General features: G+C 44.0%; 1 protein-coding gene across 1 annotated transcript in view; it reads left to right on the top strand.

Moving 5' to 3' along the window:
* The window catches only part of UVRAG (UV radiation resistance associated), a 336,707-nt gene that overhangs the window by 259,975 nt on the left and 55,173 nt on the right, over positions 1-21,559 (top strand). The window contains exon 13 of the mRNA XM_085623282.1: positions 17,557-17,635. Within this exon, the coding sequence (XP_085479408.1) occupies positions 17,557-17,635 (79 nt within the window). The remainder of the gene's footprint in view (positions 1-17,556; positions 17,636-21,559) is intronic.

The following is a 21,559-nucleotide window of genomic DNA, read 5'->3' as shown; positions in this document are numbered from 1 at the left end:
CCCTTGAGCCAACGGGCTGACGAGCCTTGGATCTGCACCTGCGCGCCATGAGAGGTACTTGACCTGTTTTAATTACATTTTGGCAGTCCACACGGCACCCCTTCACACTGACCTGCTCCCTGCTGACGAGAGGCAACTACCTCGAAACACGTGTCCAGGGATGGCTAACGCAACACATACTGTTCTTTTTACACATCGTGGCATAGGCGTACCCGCCGTCGCCACTACATTTACCACAGTCCTTTGGGGCAACTTGCTGGTGTGACGAGCAGTGTGCGACCAACTTTTGCATAATTTATTACGGCTCCCTTGAGCCAACGGGCTGACGAGCCTTGGATCTGCACCTGCGCGCCATGAGAGGTACTTGACCTGTTTTAATTACATTTTGGCAGTCCACACGGCACCCCTTTACACTGACCTGCTCCCTGCTGACGAGAGGCAACTACCTCGAAACACGTGTCCAGGGATGGCTAACGCAACACATACTGTTCTTTTTACACATCGTGGCATAGGCGTACCCGCCGTCGCCACTACATTTACCACAGTCCTTTGGGGCAACTTGCTGGTGTGACGAGCAGTGTGCGACCAACTTTTGCATAATTTATTACGGCTCCCTTGAGCCAACGGGCTGACGAGCCTTGGATCTGCACCTGCGCGCCATGAGAGGTACTTGACCTGTTTTAATTACATTTTGGCAGTCCACACGGCACCCCTTTACACTGACCTGCTCCCTGCTGACGAGAGGCAACTACCTCGAAACACGTGTCCAGGGATGGCTAACGCAACACATACTGTTCTTTTTACACATCGTGGCATAGGCGTACCCGCCGTCGCCACTACATTTACCACAGTCCTTTGGGGCAACTTGCTGGTGTGACGAGCAGTGTGCGACCAACTTTTGCATAATTTATTACGGCTCCCTTGAGCCAACGGGCTGACGAGCCTTGGATCTGCACCTGCGCGCCATGAGAGGTACTTGACCTGTTTTAATTACATTTTGGCAGTCCACACGGCACCCCTTTACACTGACCTGCTCCCTGCTGACGAGAGGCAACTACCTCGAAACACGTGTCCAGGGATGGCTAACGCAACACATACTGTTCTTTTTACACATCGTGGCATAGGCGTACCCGCCGTCGCCACTACATTTACCACAGTCCTTTGGGGCAACTTGCTGGTGTGACGAGCAGTGTGCGACCAACTTTTGCATAATTTATTACGGCTCCCTTGAGCCAACGGGCTGACGAGCCTTGGATCTGCACCTGCGCGCCATGAGAGGTACTTGACCTGTTTTAATTACATTTTGGCAGTCCACACGGCACCCCTTTACACTGACCTGCTCCCTGCTGACGAGAGGCAACTACCTCGAAACACGTGTCCAGGGATGGCTAACGCAACACATACTGTTCTTTTTACACATCGTGGCATAGGCGTACCCGCCGTCGCCACTACATTTACCACAGTCCTTTGGGGCAACTTGCTGGTGTGACGAGCAGTGTGCGACCAACTTTTGCATCATGTGATTTATGACCCTGCTCGCCTCATAATTGTCAGATTTCCAAATTCTCAGTGACACATGCTTGTATTCGAATGGTTCCCTTGTTCGAGTGGGCGCAGCACTGTGTAGTTCTCATGGACAGCATTCAGATTTCCTCAGAGGTGGCACTGCACCCGCAGTGGAGGTTGTTAACTGGCCATCGCACAAAGGGGAAAGTCTGTCTGCCTTCCACCATCAGTGGCCAGTTTGATGACTGACGCCTCCTCCACCCGCTGGAGAGGTCATCATGATGCACTGTAGACCAAAGACCTTTGGCCTCTCTTGAAGATTGAAGCAGAAGTCTCAAATCAACCTGCATGAGCTGTGTGCTATAGGCCATGCACTCGAGGCGTTTCTGCCATCCATCCACTGTTGGTCAGTTCAGGTCTTAACAGATTACACAACTGCAGTGTGGTATGCCAACAACTAAGGTGGCGTGGGTTCACATTGCTGTGTCTGAGGGTTCTGAGATTATGATCGTTGCCCAGGCCATCTGGCAGACTCCCTGAATGTGTGGGCTGAAAATCTCAGTGGGTGTATCTTGCCAACAGTGAATAGCATCTTTACTTGGAGGAGGTTCAGTCGAACTTCACCTTCTGGTGCACTCCGCCAGTGGACCGGCTTGTTACTTAGGAGAGCATATACTGCTTGCTGTTCTGCATCTTGTGGTTTCTGCTGCAAGCATCCCTGGAAGTCGCACTCAATCTCAGGTGAGAATCCCCTATGTGTTTCCTCCTGATTTTGTTATTCCTTGAGTTCTTAGGAAGCTGTCAGGTTATCTTAATTTACCACCAGGCTGGCCCTAGAGGGTGTGGTACTTGGATCTACCCCGCCTCTTCCTCTGCCCTCTTTTTCCACTTCTGCTAAGGGTGGGCCGACTGACGGGGTGAGAGCAGGTCCTGGATGAGAACCTCAAGAGCTTCCGCCTTTGTGCCTGGAGACTGAGCGGGCAATCTGAGCTTCCTTGACCTGACTGAAGCCGCTGTGGGTTCATTATGTCAGTTCATGGTACCGTAAAAAGTCTGTCTTGGTCGGTGGTCCCATTTCATTGCTTGGTACACCAAAGAGGAAGTTTTCCCTTTCAAGGAGCATTTATCATATGCCCTGCGTTTTGCACTCTTATCTTGCCCAGCAGGGCTTTGATGTGGGCACTGTTAAATGCTGTCTGCTTTTCGTCCTTTCTTTGTTTATCATATCAGCCTTTCTTATTTAGGTCTCATACTGTTGTGAGATTTTGAAGGGATTGACCGGTTTGCTTCCCTCTCCTTAGAAGAGTGTTAGGGGGTGACCATCCAGAATTTTGTGAAAATAAACAAAGTTAGATCTTTGTTGGTATTGACAAGTGTTTGACGTGGTCCTTCGGACGCAGGACAAACATGTAAATCGACTCTTTAATTTAAAAAAAAAAAAGTACGAGTAAGGGCTGCTAACAGTGTGGGACCATGGGGGACGGTAATGCTCTATGTGAAAAAGTGTTTTCAGTGTGGAGCTAAATTTTCTCTGATGCAAAATGCGCACCTTTAGAGTTAAACTTATTCATGGAAGTTTATATTTTTTAATATGGAAGCCTCTTTCTGTTAGTTTTGAAAAGAACTCGTCCCCCTCTTAGTAACAAATATGCAGAAGTCGGGAAATAATGTATTTATCCCCTCATTTTTCTCAAGCTGTACCCCTGTACCATATGCTTGCTGCTGCGACAATAATTGTGCCCCTTACTTAGTGTGAAGTGCGCACCTACTTTTACTTTTAAAAATCTGCCTTTTGCTTGTGTTTATTTGCACAGGTCATAGGAAAATCACGTTTCTCTTTAGTTTATCGCCCCGTTAATGGCCGTGCTTGGAACTGGCATAAATACAGTGTGAAGAAGCGAAATGTAGATTTTTTCTCATCGATTTTTGTTAGTCAATCGTTTGTAATGTCTCGTGTATGAAAATATCACACATCAAGTTACGCATATTTAAGAATTAACTGGCTCCCCCTCTTTAACGTACAAAGAACGGTTGGCTGTCTTTTTAGGGTGGGTGCGGGTTTGCTCTTTGAGTAGACATTTTCTGGCATACCAAATTCATCGCCGCAAAAGTTTATCCCTGTTGCCGCCAATTTGGTAGTCCCTGACATAGAGCGTTGCCTTCTTCATATCAAATGAAAGCTTTCGTGCACATTTAATGTCAAACGTGTGCTTTATAGAGTCAGAAGTTATCGCTTAATCACTTCATTACAACGGCAGCGCGCCCATTAGCGTCAGTCACCGTCTGTAAACATGGAGCCCAGATGACTGGGCCCGACCATTCTACTAATTTCGCGGGGGTCACGACCAGGCAGACAGTGGGATAATTTCGCTTCACGCTAACGCGTTGGCGTCGCTTCAGATTGCTGACAGACGAGGTAATTTTCTGGAGAGCTAGTTCCGTGCGAGGCTTAGTTCAAAGAGAGGTCGATGCCCTTCCGCTATTGCTGCCCGGGACTCTCGTAAGATACACTTTTAATGAATTTCCCTTTGGCAGTGTGCAAAATACCATGACACCGAGCAATTTTCAGGTACAAAAGTCCTAGGTACAGAAATAATCTAATTAAACATTCTGAACAGCCCAAAAATCTCCGTATCAACGTGTGGTTGTCTCCTAGGGTACATTTTGCCATTCTTTTTTCTTTAATGTGGTTCTAAATTATCTTATAACTTAGGGGGCAAGACTCTGGTCCAAATGTTCAACTTAAAAATAAAAATAAAAATACAGTTCTCGTTTGGGAATGAATTGGTATAGCAGGCAATGGTCCAGTGGACGCCGCTGCTGCCCACGCGATTCCCAAAGAGAGATTTGGGTTACTGGGGCAGCTTATACTTTTCGAATCAATTACCACCCCAACGTGTAAGTTGGTAACTGATCAGTGTTTTGTGAACAGTGGCATTCAGAAAGCATTAATACATCCCTATCCAATTGGGCAACTAGGAGAAAGTTGTCTTTTTCACGCTTCTTCCTATTTGCAGTTTGTAAACATGTGTGATTTTGAGACCTGCATGACATATGACTGCAAAAGGGCTTTGAACATCAAACAGTTATGTTACTGCATGTATGTCAGTGCTCGCTCTCATGTAATTCCTGTTTCTACATTTCAGTTCATTCCTAGACCTTCATTCTAGGATCCGCATAAATCCCAATTTGGTCCCAAATTGGAGTTGGCTCCTAGACCACAATTCTGAGGTGGCTGCAGTTAACGCCTATCTGAAACTTACCCCTTCGCAGTCCATCAGAAAACCAGATACGATGTTAAAGGGAAAAAAAGGCTTAAAAAGAGGCAAAACATGCCCTAAGTGGGTGTACAAACACAGATGGTGCATGTTGTGACTCATTGTGAGACAGAAATCTTCACATCCACTAAATACTATACTCTGCTGTAACTCTATGCTTATCACATGTGTAGCTGTAGGTACGCATGCTCTGCATACGCCTGCCATCTAGTGTTGGGCTTGGACGTGTACAACTTGTTTTTTCTTCAAAGAAGTCTTTTGAGTCACCAGGTATTGTGACTCCTCCTATGACTAGTATTGCATATGATCCTCAGTTCCATTGTCAGAGCTCAGTGAGATGAGATGGGAAAACTCATCCAACATCTCCCGGACCAATCTAGTAAAGGCCTCAGGAGCTTGTGGCTGAGAGCCAGACCATCTCCAACACCACCCTCAGGTGTTCCCTAGATACGGTGGACGTCACTGCCAGGGGTATTGACTCCAGCATCCTAATCCCCCAGAATGACTCTGTGACTCTGGCTTTAAGCCAGAAGTTCAACAGCATCTGATCAACATGCCCTTTGATGGGAACACCTGTTTGGGCTTCAAGTTGACCAGATGTGTGAGAAAACCAAGAAAGATGTGGACACTGCCCCTTCCCCTCCGATCAAACAGCACCTGTCTTGGGACGCATGCAGGCGGTTCCTCACCCAATGGCAACACATCACTTCTGACCAATGGGTTCTGTCCATCATGCAACACAGCTATTGCCTGCAGCTCAGTGCCTACCACCCAAACACCCCCCCCCCCTCCTCCCCCCACACCCCACCAAATACTCCCTCCAGAGCCATCACTAGCTTCTCCTCCAGGAGAAGATTAATGCACTGCTGCTGAAAGGAGTTATAGAGCCTCTCCCGCCGCACCACCATAACATAGGATTATACTCCCTGTACTTTCTTATCCCCAAGAAAGGCAGGTGCTTCAGGCCCATCCTCAATATCAGGCCTTTCAACAAATACATTCTGTCAGAGCACTTCCACATGGTCAGGCTCCAGAATGTCATCCCATTGCTGCAACAAGGAGACTTCATGACTGCCCTTGTCCTGAAGGACGTCTATTTCCACATCTCAGTTCGTGACCCCACCGCCTCTTCCTCAGATTTGTGGTAAGTGGATAGCACTTTTAGTTAAAGTTTCTGCCCTTTCGGGTGACTATAGCTTTCAGGACCTTTACAAAATGCCTTGCAGTGGTAGCTGCTCATCTCAGAAAGAGGGTGGCCACATATTTACATACCTCGACGACTGGCTGATATAGAGTGTGAGCAGGGGCCCGTGTCACGCTCATGATCTTGGCTACACTATCAATGTGGGAAAATCCCATCTTCAATCACTTCAGTTACAGCCCTTTTTAGGGGGCAATCTTAAATTCAATCACCAGGAAAGCTTATCCCAACCCAACGAGGGTCTAAGCCTTCGAGCACCTGCTGCCTCTTTTTTTAGCCAAATCGCCAGTTAACAGTGTGCAGCATGATCACCTCCTGCATTGCCATCGTTCCTGATGCACCATTACACATGCGTCCGCTCAGGAGTGCCTAAGTGCTCAATGGTTGCAAGTGGGGGGAGGGATGTCTGTGGGAGGATCTAGTGTTTATTTGGGTCAGCACCCACCGCTCTCTGCAGTGGTGGAACGGGGCAGCATTCTGTTGCAGGGCAGGCACTTTTTACACCCAATCCCACAGGTGAATATTACCACAGACTCCTCCCCCCAGGGTTTGAGGGGCACATCCATTGGATATGACTGTCCAGTGTTGATGGATGCCCCTTCAGCAGTCCTTCCTTATCAACCACCCGGAGCTGCTGGCAATCCAATTTGCCTCAAAGCATTTTACTGCCACGTACATCACTAAACTGTCCTGATCAGAACAGACAACATGAGTGCCATGTATTCCCTTTGGAAACGGGACACGTGCTTTCCCCAAGTAGCCTAGTTGGTGCGGAGCATTTGGCGTTGGGCGATCCTCCACAGGGTTAATCTGCTTGCTGAGTTCCTTCCGAGAGTAGGCAACAAGTTCGCAGACCTGCTCAGCAGGATGCAGTAGCAAGTCCACGGGTGGAAACTCCACCCTCAAGTTCTACTCCCAATGTTGGAGGTTTTCCGACCTAGATCTCTACGCAACTGCAGAAAACACCATTTGCTCAAGCTTTGCCTCCAGGTTACGGCACCCGCAGTCCATAGGCAATGCACTATGAACAAACCAGGATATTTGCCTATGCTTTTCTGCCTCTCCCACTTCTCCTGTATGTGGTCCAGAGGCTAAGACAGACCTCTCTTAACCTCATCCTAGTAGCTCCCATGTGTGCCAGGTGGTCATGGTTCACAACCTTTCTCGAGCTGTCAGTAGTCTCACAAAAGAAGCTCCTCAACAGGCAGAACCTTCTCACTCTGCACCAGGATACAGTCGGGCATGCCAACCCCAGGCATCTCAACCTAGCAGTATGGCTCCTGAGGTCTTCAAGTTTAGGTATCTCAATTTACCAGCTGATTGCATGTCCATACTTAGAGGCTTGGCATCCCACCACTAGAGCCTGATATGCTGCAAATTGGAAGAGGTTTGTTCACCACTGCCTACCCAAACACATTGATCCCCTTAAACCTGCAGTGCAGGACATTGTCTATCTTTTACATTTACAACACTCAGACCTGGCTTACATTTGGTTGCAGTGGCAGCATGCTTGCAAACTAGTGAATAGTCTTCCCTGTTCAGAATCCCTGTCATTAAAGCCTTTATGGAGGGACTCAAAAGGGTTATCCCTCCTAGGTTGCCTTCAGCCCCTTCCTGGAACCTCATTGTGGTCCTCCCCAGACTCATGGGACCCTCATTCAAGCCCCTTCACTCGTGCCATCTCCAGTTCTTATCATGGAAGGTAGCGTTTCTAGTCGCTATTACTTACCTTAAGCGGGTCAGTGAGATTCAAGCCCTCACTTGGAAAAACCCTTTTTCAAGGTTCATGCGGATAGGGTAGTCCTCAGGACTAACCCATAGTTTTTTCCTAAGGTGGTATCCTCCTTCAACCGTAACCAAACCTTGGAACTGCTGGTGTTCGTTCTTCACCCAGATTCTATAGTGTAGAGAGCTCTGCACATGCTAGACATTGAGTGCCCTCATGTACTACATTGATAGGATGAAAGCTTTCTGCACCATGCAGCAGCTGTTTGTCACCTTCATTAAACCGCACACAAGTATGGCTATTTCTGAAGCAGGGGTGGCCCCCTGGCTAGTCGGGTCTATTTATACCTGCTATGAGAAAGCCAAATGTCAACTCCCAGTTCCACGCAGACCCCATTCTACATGCAAGAAGGCCACTTCTATGGCTTTTCTGCCAAACATTCCATTAGCCGACATCTGTAAGGCATCTACCTCGTCCACACCACACATGTTCACTAAACACTACTGTGTGGATATCCTAGCTTGTCAACCGGCACAGGTGGGCCAGGTTGTACTAGGTACACTTTTTCAGTCTTCTGCAGCATCCTTTGGCTAGCCACTCGCTTTAGGTAACTACTGCTTTACAGTCTATGCAGAGCATGTGTATCTACAGGTACACATGCCACAAATGGAAAATGTTACCCTGTAAGTATCTTTGCGGTGTGCAGTGCTGTAGATTCACATGCACTCATCTTCCTCCCCGTAACACTTTCAGCTGTTGCAGATATATGTATAGATATGCTTACAAATATCCTCTACTTTCTTTACTCTTCGTGCACAGTTTTGCATTGTCATCCTTTATCACTTTCTGTTCCATCTCCATCTTCACCCGCCAGGTGGGAATATAGTGTGAAAATGGAACTGATGATAATGCACAATAAGAGTCAAAGGAGAGGTTACAATACCTCGTGACCATAAAGAAAACTTCAAAGAAAACCAAGTTGCATATGTCCTGCCCAACACTAGATGGCAGAAGTATGCAGAGCATGTGAATCTACAGTACTACATGCCAAGAACAGGTACTTTCAGGGTGAGTAACATTTTCCTTACCAGGTGAGAAGTTCCGAGCTGGGTTTTGCTTAGTTCCTGGAATGACAGACTTCAAATCCTTCAAGAACTAGATGCATTACAACAGATTTCACAAGCCTGCTCCGCTGTGCTTTTTCCATATGTGTGCCAGTAGAACCGATTCAGGCTGGAGACTCCAGATTGATTTTTTTTTAACCAAAAAGATAGCTTTATTTGAGCTGTTTCCAGCCTGAAACTGCCCCTGCTTCAATAAAAATCAATGGGGGGAAACACATACTCCGGATAATTTTCTTTAAATTCCCCACTTTTCTCTTCTAAAATATTGGCATATATGCGTTTCCCTATGTGTTCTTGTAGTGCTCCTTAAATTCGGAGTGTCTCCCTCCAGCTATAACTTCCTTTATCCATCATCGGAATTGTGTGTCACAATGCTCTATTTAAGGTCCTTTGAAGTAGCTCCTATGTTTTAACCAGGCCCTTCTTTCCCTTGTACGAGGAATCACACACCTTGGCCTTCGACTGCTTAATGGTGCTCAGGTCTGCTGCCTCCTTCATGTGTTGCTGAAAATGCACGATGGGAACAAAAAGGTTAAATATATTTAAAAAAGAGTGTGCTCTCAATTAAATGTCTACTGTTATAACACACTTCCCACATCTGGTAAAGACCAAGATCAAACTAATGAGCAAAATGCTCATTGATCCCTCAAAGATAGCGATCTGGTGGTTACTAAAATTACTGCCGTATGCTTAGTAACTTGTCAGGCAGGACATTGTTAGTCTTATTGTATTGGCATTTCGAATAATGTTTTTGAAACCTATTGCTGCTTGGCTCTAGTAATGTCTGAGCTGTATTCTTCAGCAGACATATACATAGAGCTGTCACTAGTGTGCCATTTTTTGGGATTAATGACTAGTTTGTGCTTTTCCCAAACGCTGGAGAACAGCAGGGTGTCTGGTCTCTAAGCTCTATTCTGTATATAACATTTTTATGTTGAGCCTTCCCAAACAGCTTAAACTGCTTGGTTGCCAAAAACCTGTTGGTGGCTTTGCAAGAACTTATGGGGCTTACAGCTCACCTAATGCTTGACATTGGTTGGCTTTGTCACGTTAATTTGTTTGCTTCTTAATTGATGGCTTTCGTAGTTCCAGCTTGTCCATCTTGTGTGTCTCTCACCCATGGAGCATACCCTCTTTACCATCTCTTTGGTTCTATGGCTTCTGTCCTTCTACTGCTTCCTTTTAGGGGACTACTTTTTTCTTTTTACTGAAGCATTTCATGAGGGTGTATGTTTTTCCAGCTCTCTTGACTGTGTGCTTCTTCCCTGCCAAATACCTGTCCTTGTGCTCCGTGTTGCAGTCTCCCTCATGTTGCAAGCTCTCTTGTGTGCTTCTTTCCCACCAAACTTGCTGTCTCCACAGTGCTCCATGTTGCTCTACCTTGTGCTGCTTTTTCTCTCCTCTATCCACTCCCTCTGGGTTTCACCTGCTCCTCTGTCGGTCTCACGTTTTTTTTGTTTGTTTTATAAGCCGGTGGAGGGCAGGAGGTGCAGAGCCAGGCAGCAAGTTACATCCGGCCACTCTGCCTTATAATCAAGCACTTTATACTTATTTTTCTTTTCTTTTATCACCAATCCATCGCCGATTGGTAAATACAACAGGCATTGCTAATCCAGTAGGTCTTGAACGTCGGATGGTTATGTCTTCCTGCGACTTCACCTCTTGAATTCTCCAGGTGCCAGACTGGACTGAAAATTCTTCTCCATGGCTCTACTCTGACCGTAGTAGGCTGTGACTTCATTCAACGCCAGAAGTGACATCACTGTCCCATAATGTGCCACCACCACCATACCGATGTCCGTTCCCTTTTTTACACCCCTTCGACACTTCCAGAGCTAGATTCTCCATAGAAAATTCTCTGTTAGAAGTGAAACAAGTGTCCTTTCCCAAAAGGTCAAGGTTTAAGCCTTTTGGCAAATGTGAGTAGTATGTCAATCACCGATTCCTTGTTCTACCTAGCTGTATCCAGACTTTATGGGCGCTTTATCTTAATGTCATGTTTGAGGTATTTAGGACCTTTGGACCCTTGGGACTTGTGGGGATGTCATATGGGTTTTCATCAGAGAGCCTTCACTCAGCAGCTTTCACTTCCTTTTTTGCCACTCGCCAGTGGCTCTGCTGACATCAACCCTGCTGTCAAGCCGAGGCCCTCACCTCCTACAGCACCACTTATGCTGGTTTTCTCTGCACCCCAATGTCATTGGTGCCAGTCCTGACTTCAGATCTGTCTGTGTCCCAGTCTCTAGCACTGTTGCTTAAGTCTCAAAAGGAGGTGCAACAGCAGTTGGAGAGTAGACAGTTCTTGAGAACACCATACTTTTTATGAACGGTTTGGTACAGACTCTGGGCAGGAGGACCTTCAAGAGCCCTTAAAGGAATTTCAGTGGCTTGCTGAGGATAGTGGCTTAGATACCTCCCCTGAGCTGAAGTTCCTGGGCCCATCTAGGCCCCTTCCTCTTGGAGCAGTGTCATACCCTTCCATCATTCGAAAGAGCAGGGTTTCTCTAGTTGCCCTTGCCTACTTTTGAAATTAAGGCCATTATTCTGATCGAAGTCCAGCAACCTTTCTCCTACACTTTGGATGCATTGCTGACATTCATTAAGTCTTTCCTAGACCCCATTTTGTATACTTGGACCAAACCATCCTCAGCCCCTATGGTCAACAGATCAATCCCAAGAAGGTATAGACCTGCCCTGGATGTTTCATCATTCCTGTCTGAGCATCCTTCACCAGAAAGACTGGCATTTCATGCCTCTTCTTCAACTAAGCTCATGCCTGGCTTACCTTCACTACTTTTCATCCTGAACAGTTGGGTCTTGGAACCAGAGCTGCTTTCCTCCTGAAAGTGTCGATCCTTTTCTCTGTATGTCAGCTGTTCGCTCTTCCTTCCTTCTTTCCACCACCTCACCGTGAAGAGGAGGAGAGGCTATTTAAGTTTGATCCAATGAACTTTTATAGCGGTAGGACGTTCGTGAAGGTTACTACCTGTTCATAGGTTATGTAGGATGCAGAAAAGGAAAAGCAGTGCAGAAAAAGGATCGTATTTAAGTTGAATATGCTGTGCCATGCAGTGGCCATCCATCTCGTAGGTGGGTCAAAGAGGTGTAGAAACTGCATGTAGAATTATCCACCAGAAGAACAAGTTAATTACCTTAAGTAATGATATTCCTGGTACTTGCTGTCTGCAGATTCATCACCAATGTCACCCACCTCCCCCTTTTGATGGACAGTTCTGGGCCAACATAATAAGAGTCCAAAATTATGTTTCACTACATCTCTTATCTGATGTAATTCTCATCCTGCTTTGGTGGTGGCGTGGAGAAAATGATTGAGAAAAGAAAAGGGACATCTAATGTGGTTGACGTCACTTCTGGCATCCAACGAAGTCAGTCCCCCATACCACTGTGATAGAGCTATAGAGAAAATGTTTCCAGACCAGTCTGGCACCTTGAGAAGAATTCCGAAAGTGAGGAATCTTCAGGTGAATAGCGTATCCACAAGAAATTAGCAGAAGTAAAAAAAAGAATTGACGTCCGACCACTTAGTGCTAACATCCACCCCCACCATTACAAACATAGCCATTTCTCTCAAAGTTTGCAATGTTCCTATACAATCCAAGCAATTCTTAGATGACTCCTTCCCTGCGTTATGTATACTTACTTATTTGACTCCCCACCCACCCTGTGCCTCTTCCCACTGTTTCTGCATTCCTTACAACCTTTCACGCACTCGGTGATCTCACTGCCCATTCCATGCCAACACAATGGTTTATTTGATCTTCTTTTTAATAAAGAATTTGACCTAAGTGATCTTGATGCACACTAGACATCAACTGTACTTTCAATTTGCTGGGGTGACAAAATACTTCCCTATTCCTGGGAAAGCTTTAGGACATAGCTGCAAGCCAACCCCAAAGTAATTCAACATCACCTTGCCTTCTACATCCCCCGCACAGAGCTCCTGCCCTTTGCAAGTCATTTGATTGTGCTTTCATTTAAGTTTTTTTAAGTTTAAAAAACAAGAAGTAGGCAAGTTATCGATACATAGGTTGTAATATCAAAGATTTCATACATTTTAGGACCTTATTTGTTTTTTTTTAAATGTTGTTGTACAATTCTCACACAGAATCTTTCAAACTTGTACTAATTGGTGTTACACACTTTCAGAGACCACAATCTCCATGACAATATACAACACCGTTATGTTTTGCAAGGCTCTGGACAATTTTTGGACAATGTAAACCTTCAACCATCACCTTTTAAATTGTATAGAAAGCAAAACAAAGCATTGTGTATTGTTATAAAAACTTTGGCATTTCTTTTACTGTTTCTGGAAAGATGTGGTGTATCTTATGTTACAAATCGTTTGCCAACAGTAGCACCATCGTTGTGGCATTTAGTGATGTTAATAACTGTTTGTCTTGCATGGACTGTAACCAACCTGCTTTATTGTCAGGCACATGCTCTCACATAAATGTTTTTGTAATGCTAGATCGGTTGATAGTTTGTGTTCTTGAAAATCTTTGGTTGTGGTAAACAAAAAGGATTGTAGTTTTTCTGGCTAGAATACGAGGCAACTAGATATGTAAATTATATGTACATCGTTGCAAAACTGAGTAAAGTGGTCTGTCCCTGGAGTTAATGAACTGCCTCTGTCACTCCTGTGTGACACTGCACAACTAAAGCAGTAAATGGTTGGAAGTAAAGGAAGTATTTTGAGGAAATGTGAATCCTATCAAAATGAAATTTCAATTACATCAAATGTGAGTAAAGTGAGTGACCATTGAGCTTCTTAGTATTATTTTGTGGATACTTTCCTTTGGGTTTCACTGCTTTCAGAATCCGAAAGGGCAATTGGTGAGGCTTTTGTAATTAGTAAACATTCCAAATAGTCCACTGTGATTCAGTGAATTTTGCTGTCCCTCCTGTGGATCATATCAAACTGAAAACCAAATTTTCATCAGTTATGTTTTTTACTTGTCTTCTCTACAGTGTGATTATGGAAAATGATTAATATGGTGATCTGGTGTCTTTGGCAAGCAATGTAAGAGTTTGGACTCAATTCATGAAAAAGTAGTAAGTCTGCACTCATAGATCAACGTCTACACACCGGTGCATATTTACTACTTTTTGGTGCTCACCATGATTTTCAATAGTACTCATGGAAAGATGTGCTAGTCACAGCATTTTGGACAACTTCTGGGAATGCCAAGTGACTCATCCACGTGGTCCTGGTCCCCTTGTGCAGAGTTCTCTGTGGCAGAAAATTCCCCATAGTGAAAAAGAAGCCCCCTGTGCAAAGGCAAATTCTTCTTCTTTTTCTGTGCAGGAAAAAACATTTTTCCATACGCCCTCACCAAATGTGGTTGTGATTTTTATCCATCTCTCCCTGAAGGGGAGTTGCACCAGCCGTTGGCTGGAGTAATTCTCTGACCATTTCCAGGGTTGCCAAGCTTCCAAGACAAGCCATGCCTTGAAGCACCCCTGATCCTCCTTGACTGAGATGTATGAAAGCACATTTCTCCACATTCGAGGCAAAGAATCCATATTCGTTCTTATTCTCACTCCTGCAAGGAATTATTTTGTGGATTCCCCAACTACATAGAAATGGTAAATTCAGTTATAAGTTTACCTTTGTGAATCTAGATCTTTGTTGTTCTAAGGATAAAATCAACAACCTTTTCAAAAGGTAATGGTACACAGACTTGGTTGATGTAGATTTTCTATACCTGTATTAAATTTAGAGACTGGTGGCTAACTGAACAAGGTAGTTGAATTTGATCAGAAGTCTTGTCAGATTCTCCAATAGCTGATCCAATTGCATATACAACAGTGTTTTTTTTAAAATAAATATTTTTACTGATTTATCAAAATCGGTATACATTGGTAATAAACACTTAAACAACTTAGCAACATTTCCCAGGTACTTTGTAGCTATTACTGTTCTCAATCATTGTAATACACAGCACTCCACTCCCCCATCTTTTCCATCCAATTGTTTGTAACCCCGGTGAAGATACCTGAAGGCCACCACCAGTTTTTCTCCCTTCAATGTCCCACTCACAGCTGCGTGGTTGCATGCCTTATTTACCCATGTGTTGTCGAGCTGGGGCGATTTATGGGCCATGATTCCAACCCCATGGGGGCGTCCAAGGATGAACCCAGAGTGCACCAGCACTCTGTATGTGGCCCTTCCTAGAAATCTATGATTATTGCCCACCATGTTTCTCTCTTACAATAAAATCAAACCATGGTTGTGGCTAGGTAGAGATCTCATTGCTTCCCCTCTTCTCAATCTAATACACAGACCGTTGACTTTCCATGAGAGTATTTTGAGACCTTGTCCATTGGTACCGTGTTGGTTGCCTCACTTCACTCATCACATGAAGTCACCCAGACGAGCCTGCGCTGAGTCCCTTCCCCTGTCTTCTGCCCAAGTGTGCCTATCTGTGTCAACCTCAATATCCTCCATCCCAAAAAACGAATCCCCTGTCCCTATTGCCCCATGCTGCAAGCATAACATTATCTGCCAACCCATTGCCTGAGGAGTCTGTACCCCCCCCCCCCCACAACAAACCTCAAACCTGTTATGCCTCTACAATATTGGCAACTCCGCTCACCCCGGTTGCCAAATGAGGTGATTAGCACTAATAAGTGAGTTTGATTCATAGTCTCTCCTGCTTTTGACTGACCCAGCCTTTGATGTCTTATTTTTTTAATTATATATCATTAATAGTTCCGGGGTATATCAGGACTGTGATGGCCTAGCCGTTCCATCCTCCTGTACAGTTGCATTTATCTCCTCCGACCCCTTCATTGTTTCCATCTCCTGTGTTGCTCCCTTGGTAGGTGTCTGTGGGTCTCTGCAGTCTTTTTTCCCACTGTTTGCCATCCATCTAACCAGACCAACACATCCTCCAGCAATGTAAAAAAGCCAGGATTTCATGAAAGAAAAAAAAAAGCCAGGATTTCCCCATCGCCTGGAATGTCAACTTAGCTAGAAAGACCATCATATATTGAATAGTTTGCTTTTGGAGCTCCACTTTCACCTTTGCAAAGGAGCATATTTTGGCCTGGAGTTCCCGTGTGTAGTCTGGGAATAACATGATGGTTTGATACTTCAACTGTAAATGGCCATTTGGCCAGGCAGCTCTCACAATTGCATCACAGGCTTTAAAATTGAGGATATGGACAAGGATGGGCTGTGTTCAGTCCCCAGGTCTTGGTAGACTTCAGTCACCCGATGGGCTCTCTTGGCTGTAAACGGTCCAGAAAGGTCACCCAGTTTTTACTTGTTCCAGAAAGGTCACCCAGTTTTTACTTGTATTGGCTATAAAATTGTCGATGAAAAATTCAACAGCTGTCCCTTCAGCTTTTTCAGGGAATCCTACTAAATTGACGTTGTTTTGCCTAGACCTCTCGCCGGCATCATCTGCCCTGGCATGAAGGCAATGTGTTGTCTCCTTTAAATGGCTTGCTTCTGCTTTCAAGCGCGTTAATGGATTCCGAGTGTTCGTCCAGTATACGGTCCACCCTCTCCAACACTTGTTATTTTTTTTAAGTCTGTTTACAGAAGATTGATGCCTCCTGGCTCTGTATCTATTTTATTTTCTAAGACCGATTTTATTTCCCTGATTGCCAGCAGCAGCTATCTCAATGAAGAATTGTGGCTACCATGGTCTTCCTGGTCCAGTTGTGGTGGCGACCCCGTACTTTCTCCCCCTGCTGCGCATTTAACAATATATTTGAGTTTTTCTGGATTCTGCCGGTCTCAATCCCTTTTTGCAGACCAGTATGGGTGGCAGCTAGGAAAGTCTCCTTTCAGGGCATCACCTCTAGTAGCAGGTTTAGTGGGTCTCCATCCAAGACCACTGAGGTCATGCTTCAATGAACCAGCACTGCTTTTACCTCTAAGGGGCCATGCTCCCATTATAAAGCAGCAGTCCTCTAGGTCAACAGATACAGAGGAGTGTGCGACGACAGCTCCCCTTCGCCCCTTCAAATTACCAGGGCAATCTACCCAGGGCAATCTACCTAGGCCAAACCGCAGGCTGAACTCTGCCATTGCAACACCCCAACAAGTAATAGTATTCCGGCTACCCCTCTTACGCAGATGCTTTTGAACTTTAGGGATCTGCTGCCCCCAGAGCACTCCGTAATACCTGTCGGGCCCCGCATCCCTGAACCATGCCCGGGCCGTGCCCCATTCTGTTAAGATCAGGCGACCACCATCTTGTTTTTAAGTCGCCGCCGAGGATTCTTTGAATGATTACCGCCACATGGCCCAATTCCTTCAGCTGCAGCCATGCCTTCAGTTCTGGGCACCCCCAGATTTCAGGAAGCTGGAGCATAACCTTCAGATCCTCGAGAACTGTGGTTGCCAGCCGGCCGTATGTCTTCATTAGAAGGCGCTTCGTGTTAAGGCTCCATTTTGGCTCAGCACCTTAACCACTTTGCCCCCTCTCCTTGCTTGCACAACGAAGTTGGATTTCTCTCCTCAGTATCTAAACGATCGACTAGCCTGGATCGCCTGTAATGTAGCCATATCCGCTGGTTAAAGCACTGTTCCTGGGAAATCTAGCAGATGTTTTTGTAAACATTTTGAAATCTGTGGAAAGCACTCTCACTTAGCACATTTGATATTTGTGTGAATCGCTTGATGATTTCTTAAAAATAGTCGTGTTTCTGCTTCAATGTTAAGACATTTTAATTGTTTTTCAGGTTTCCTTTGTATCCAAAAGGAGGAGAAAAACTGCAGTTTGACTATGGAGTCTTTCTTCTTAATAAAAATATTGCACAGGTATTTAAATGAGCAAATGTATTTATGTTCACCTTTTCCTGTTTTACGTAGTATTGCTCATTTTATTGTCAAGCTGATGAGCTGCACATATGTTGGGTATAAAAATGAATGCTAGAAAAAATAAATAATTTCAGCTGCCAGACACACCTCAGTGTTTCACATTGATAAACTGGAAAACAAAGGCCATCGCACCGAATATTTCCTATATCCCCTCCCTCATTTGGTAAGCCAGCGTAAATCCCAACATCTTGAACTCCCCCCAACTGTTTTTAATTCATTACATTTCCGTTCAGGTAAATATTTTTGACGTCTGGTTGCCGGCCGCCTCTCTGCTCTGGCATATGTGCACAGTGGGACTACTGCCTCATACAGTGCCATCACACCCTTCCAGTCTTCACTCCAAGATTAGCCAATTTTTAAAGTTCTTTTGCCAGTAATTCTGTATTCTAGGGTACATGCCCCCCACCCCCTTCACAACTTAAAGTTATAGTACCGTTTGCCTCTTACATTCATAAATTGACACTGCAAAATGTTTAACCTATCTCTTTCACTGAGTTTATTAATCATACCTTTGTGAGTGTGTGTGTATATATATATATATATGTGTGTGTGTGTGTGTGTGTGTGTGTGTGTGTGTGTATATATGTGTGTGTGTTTATGTATGTAATACATAAGGATAACTGTGTAATATGGCCAAATATTGCCACTGAGCGGTTCTGGTGGCATAATAAACAGAGACCAAAGGCAGAGTGGTTTGTAAATGTCACCAGAACCATGAGATGTCCATATTAAATCACATTGCATGGGTTTCTTGTTATATATTTTTTTTATCACATGATATTTTACATACATTAACCTGCTGTAATTTATATTAGTGTGACGTTGTTTGGGTTTATTGTGCTATAAATAAATGTTTTAAAACTATGAAAATTCCCTTTAATTATGGAGAGACCCGAGCATATATTATGCTTTACACAGCAAAAATGAATTCAGGATGTATTTCTGTATGTTAAGGCTGTGTGTGGCTGGGGTTGGCTGCAGGCATATTGTTGATATTCGTTTAAAAAAACATAGGTTAAAGTGGAGTCCTATGTGAGGAAAGTAGTAAGGTTTTAATTTCACTGAAAAAGCACGAACGTTTAAAAAACTAAAACCTCCTGAAATTCGCCAGTTATACGAATGTGACACAAGTACAACTTGCACCACTCTGATGCACTGCTCATCACTGCAAATACTACATCACTGATGACGTCTGAAATGTGCGGCAGTGCAAGTTTTTTATATCACAGTTACGTGTATCTGCTGGTAAATTTTAGTTGTTTTTTAAACAGTGGTGTTTTTTCATTGAATTTATACGATTTCTTTTAGGTTACATTTTGACTACCTTCCTTACGTATAACTCCACTTTAACCTTTGTGTCTTTTAATGAGAACATATGGATCCAAAATTGTGGTGAATCATGGATATGGAATAAATGTCAATTGAAGTTGTGTGTTCAATACTTTGGTGGCTGTACTGGGGGTTTATGCTTCTCAATTCTTAACCCCCTATGAAAATGCGTATATATAAAATATTCATAAAGGGAAATGATAAACATATGCTAACAGGTGTATGGTTAACACTCCGATATCTGTAATTTAATGAATATGATTAAAAAGTAAAATATTTAGGACAAAATGCTATTTAAAAGCTTAAATATGTAGAAATATATGTAGGCAGGATAAATGTAAAGACACTTACCAGGTCAAAGAGATTGTAATCCGAAATTAATTACTGAAAAATAAGAGCACACTGAAATTATGGAGGTCTAAATAGTAACATATAATCAACTAGAACTCCTTCCTTTTAGTGCTACTGTACTGTCGATGTAGAATGTAGTATCTTATGTCAAGGAGACAGATCGTAAAATTGAATTTAGTACAAAATAAAGCATCTAACATACTTTCCCTGGTCGTATATCCCAGTCAGATATTTTTTGCAAATGAAGAAAGTGAGTCCTTGTAAGGAATGTGCACACTTGCCATTCACAAGCATGTGCAATTGCATGTTGTCAGGAAACAATTGATTATCCACCTATTAAAATAAGAGGTGCAGTAATTATGGCTGGTAGTTAAGAGTTGATTGAGTACACAATTCTTTTTATTTTTTTTATTTTGTTCCATCATTGACGTTTTCCTTTTTAGGTTGCAGCCTATCAGACAGTGTCTGATTTGCTAACCACATCTTGGATACATTCGGAAATCTTCCCTGGGAATGCATTCCGCCCATTGCATACCAGTGGCTTTGTAGTTTGCAACGCACATTTTCTTGCTTTCTGTTTGCTGGCTTCATTTGCTATAGGCTGTCCAGCCTGAGTCCATTCCTTCCCTACCCCAAACCCTATTTACTGTATTCTTCCACCAGTACTGGATTTCTGTAAACAGGCCTTTAAATCTTGTTCTTTTTTTCTCACATTTGCTGTGAATTCAAAGGCAGAAGTCAAATGTCAGGCACTGTCTTCCAGGGATCTTGGTGTTTACTTTCGTCTCTAACTTCAAAGTTAGAGGATTTAGGTGGCAATCACGCTGGCTACTCGGTGTGTGCTCTACGATGTTTTGTTTTTCTAGCTCAAAATAAAATGTAAAAAGCCTGTAAATGAACTGTGCAGATATTTCACACTATGGAGAGCAAAAAGTAAGCAATTTTGGGGTTTTTCTGAAGTGTGTGGAAACAAATAATTTAATACATCAAAACGAATCCGTAATCCAGGTGAGGACATTTCCACGCATTATCGTTTGTGCCCTGTACACTTTTATCAGTAAAACTGTATGTCTGTGCAGATGTATTGGTCATTTCAATAGAAGATGTGTTGTATGTAATGGCAGTGGCTTCCACGCCATGTGTATCCACTTTACCCCCTCTCTACTATGCGCCACTCCATGCCATTGCTCTCTACTCTGCACCACTCCACACTATGCCACTTGACTGTGTCCCTGCACTATACTCTTCACCACTCCTCTCTATGCTACACCACACTTCTCTATGCCAATGCACTCTACCCAACACTACTATGGGCGGCTGCACTCTTAGCCACTCTAATCTACCATGCACCACTCAATTCTATGACACTCTAGTCTACTGTGCACCACTGCACTCTACGACTTTCTAATATGCACCATGGCACTCTGACACTATATTCCACCCTGCGCAACTCTGTCCTGCGCCACAGCACTCAAAACCAATACACTATGCCACTACACTCTAAGCTAATGTATTCTATGCCACTCTACACCACTGCACTCTACGACACTACTTTGCAACACTGCACTGTCTGCCACTACTCTCTAAGCCACGCTAACCTACTGTGATCTGCTGCACTCTACGCCGCTTCACTCTATGCCTCTCTACTCTGCATCACTATGCTAGTGCACTATTTGCGTCTCCACCACTCTACTCCACTGCACTCTGACATTCTACTCAAATCAAGTCTTTATTGTTCTCAGCGATAATATTCCATAACAATTTTTCAACGCAGTTTAAAACACAACCGTCACATTTAAAATTCACCATTTGGTCTATGGATCACTTATACTAAAAATGCAGATAGTCTTTTAAGTTCAGTGGTTTAGCAATTATGGATAATTATGTAGCCGAGAAATCTTGTTCTACATAATCAGTTTAAATGTCTTCAGTGGGAGAGTAATCTAGACCATTTTAATACACAGTGTCATAAATGTATATCAAGATAGTAAAAAGACGTTTGGGTGCTGTTAGTTTTGTGAGCATAAAGTGCATGTGCGCAGTGCTTTGTCTCAATATTTACCCCTCAGACAATCAACATAATGTTGACTAAATTAGCTACAGAAATGTGATTCCCCAATAAAATGGATTTTTTACAACTTAATTCTAGGGGAGAGTTAAGTTCAGAGCCATTGCTTGCATAAA

The sequence above is a fragment of the Triturus cristatus genome, chromosome 8, assembly GCF_964204655.1.
Source record: "Triturus cristatus chromosome 8, aTriCri1.1, whole genome shotgun sequence".
In the NCBI taxonomy this organism is placed as follows: Eukaryota; Metazoa; Chordata; class Amphibia; order Caudata; family Salamandridae; genus Triturus; species Triturus cristatus.
Note: the sequence above shows the minus strand (reverse complement) of the source record. Positions and strands in the feature narration are given on the sequence as shown.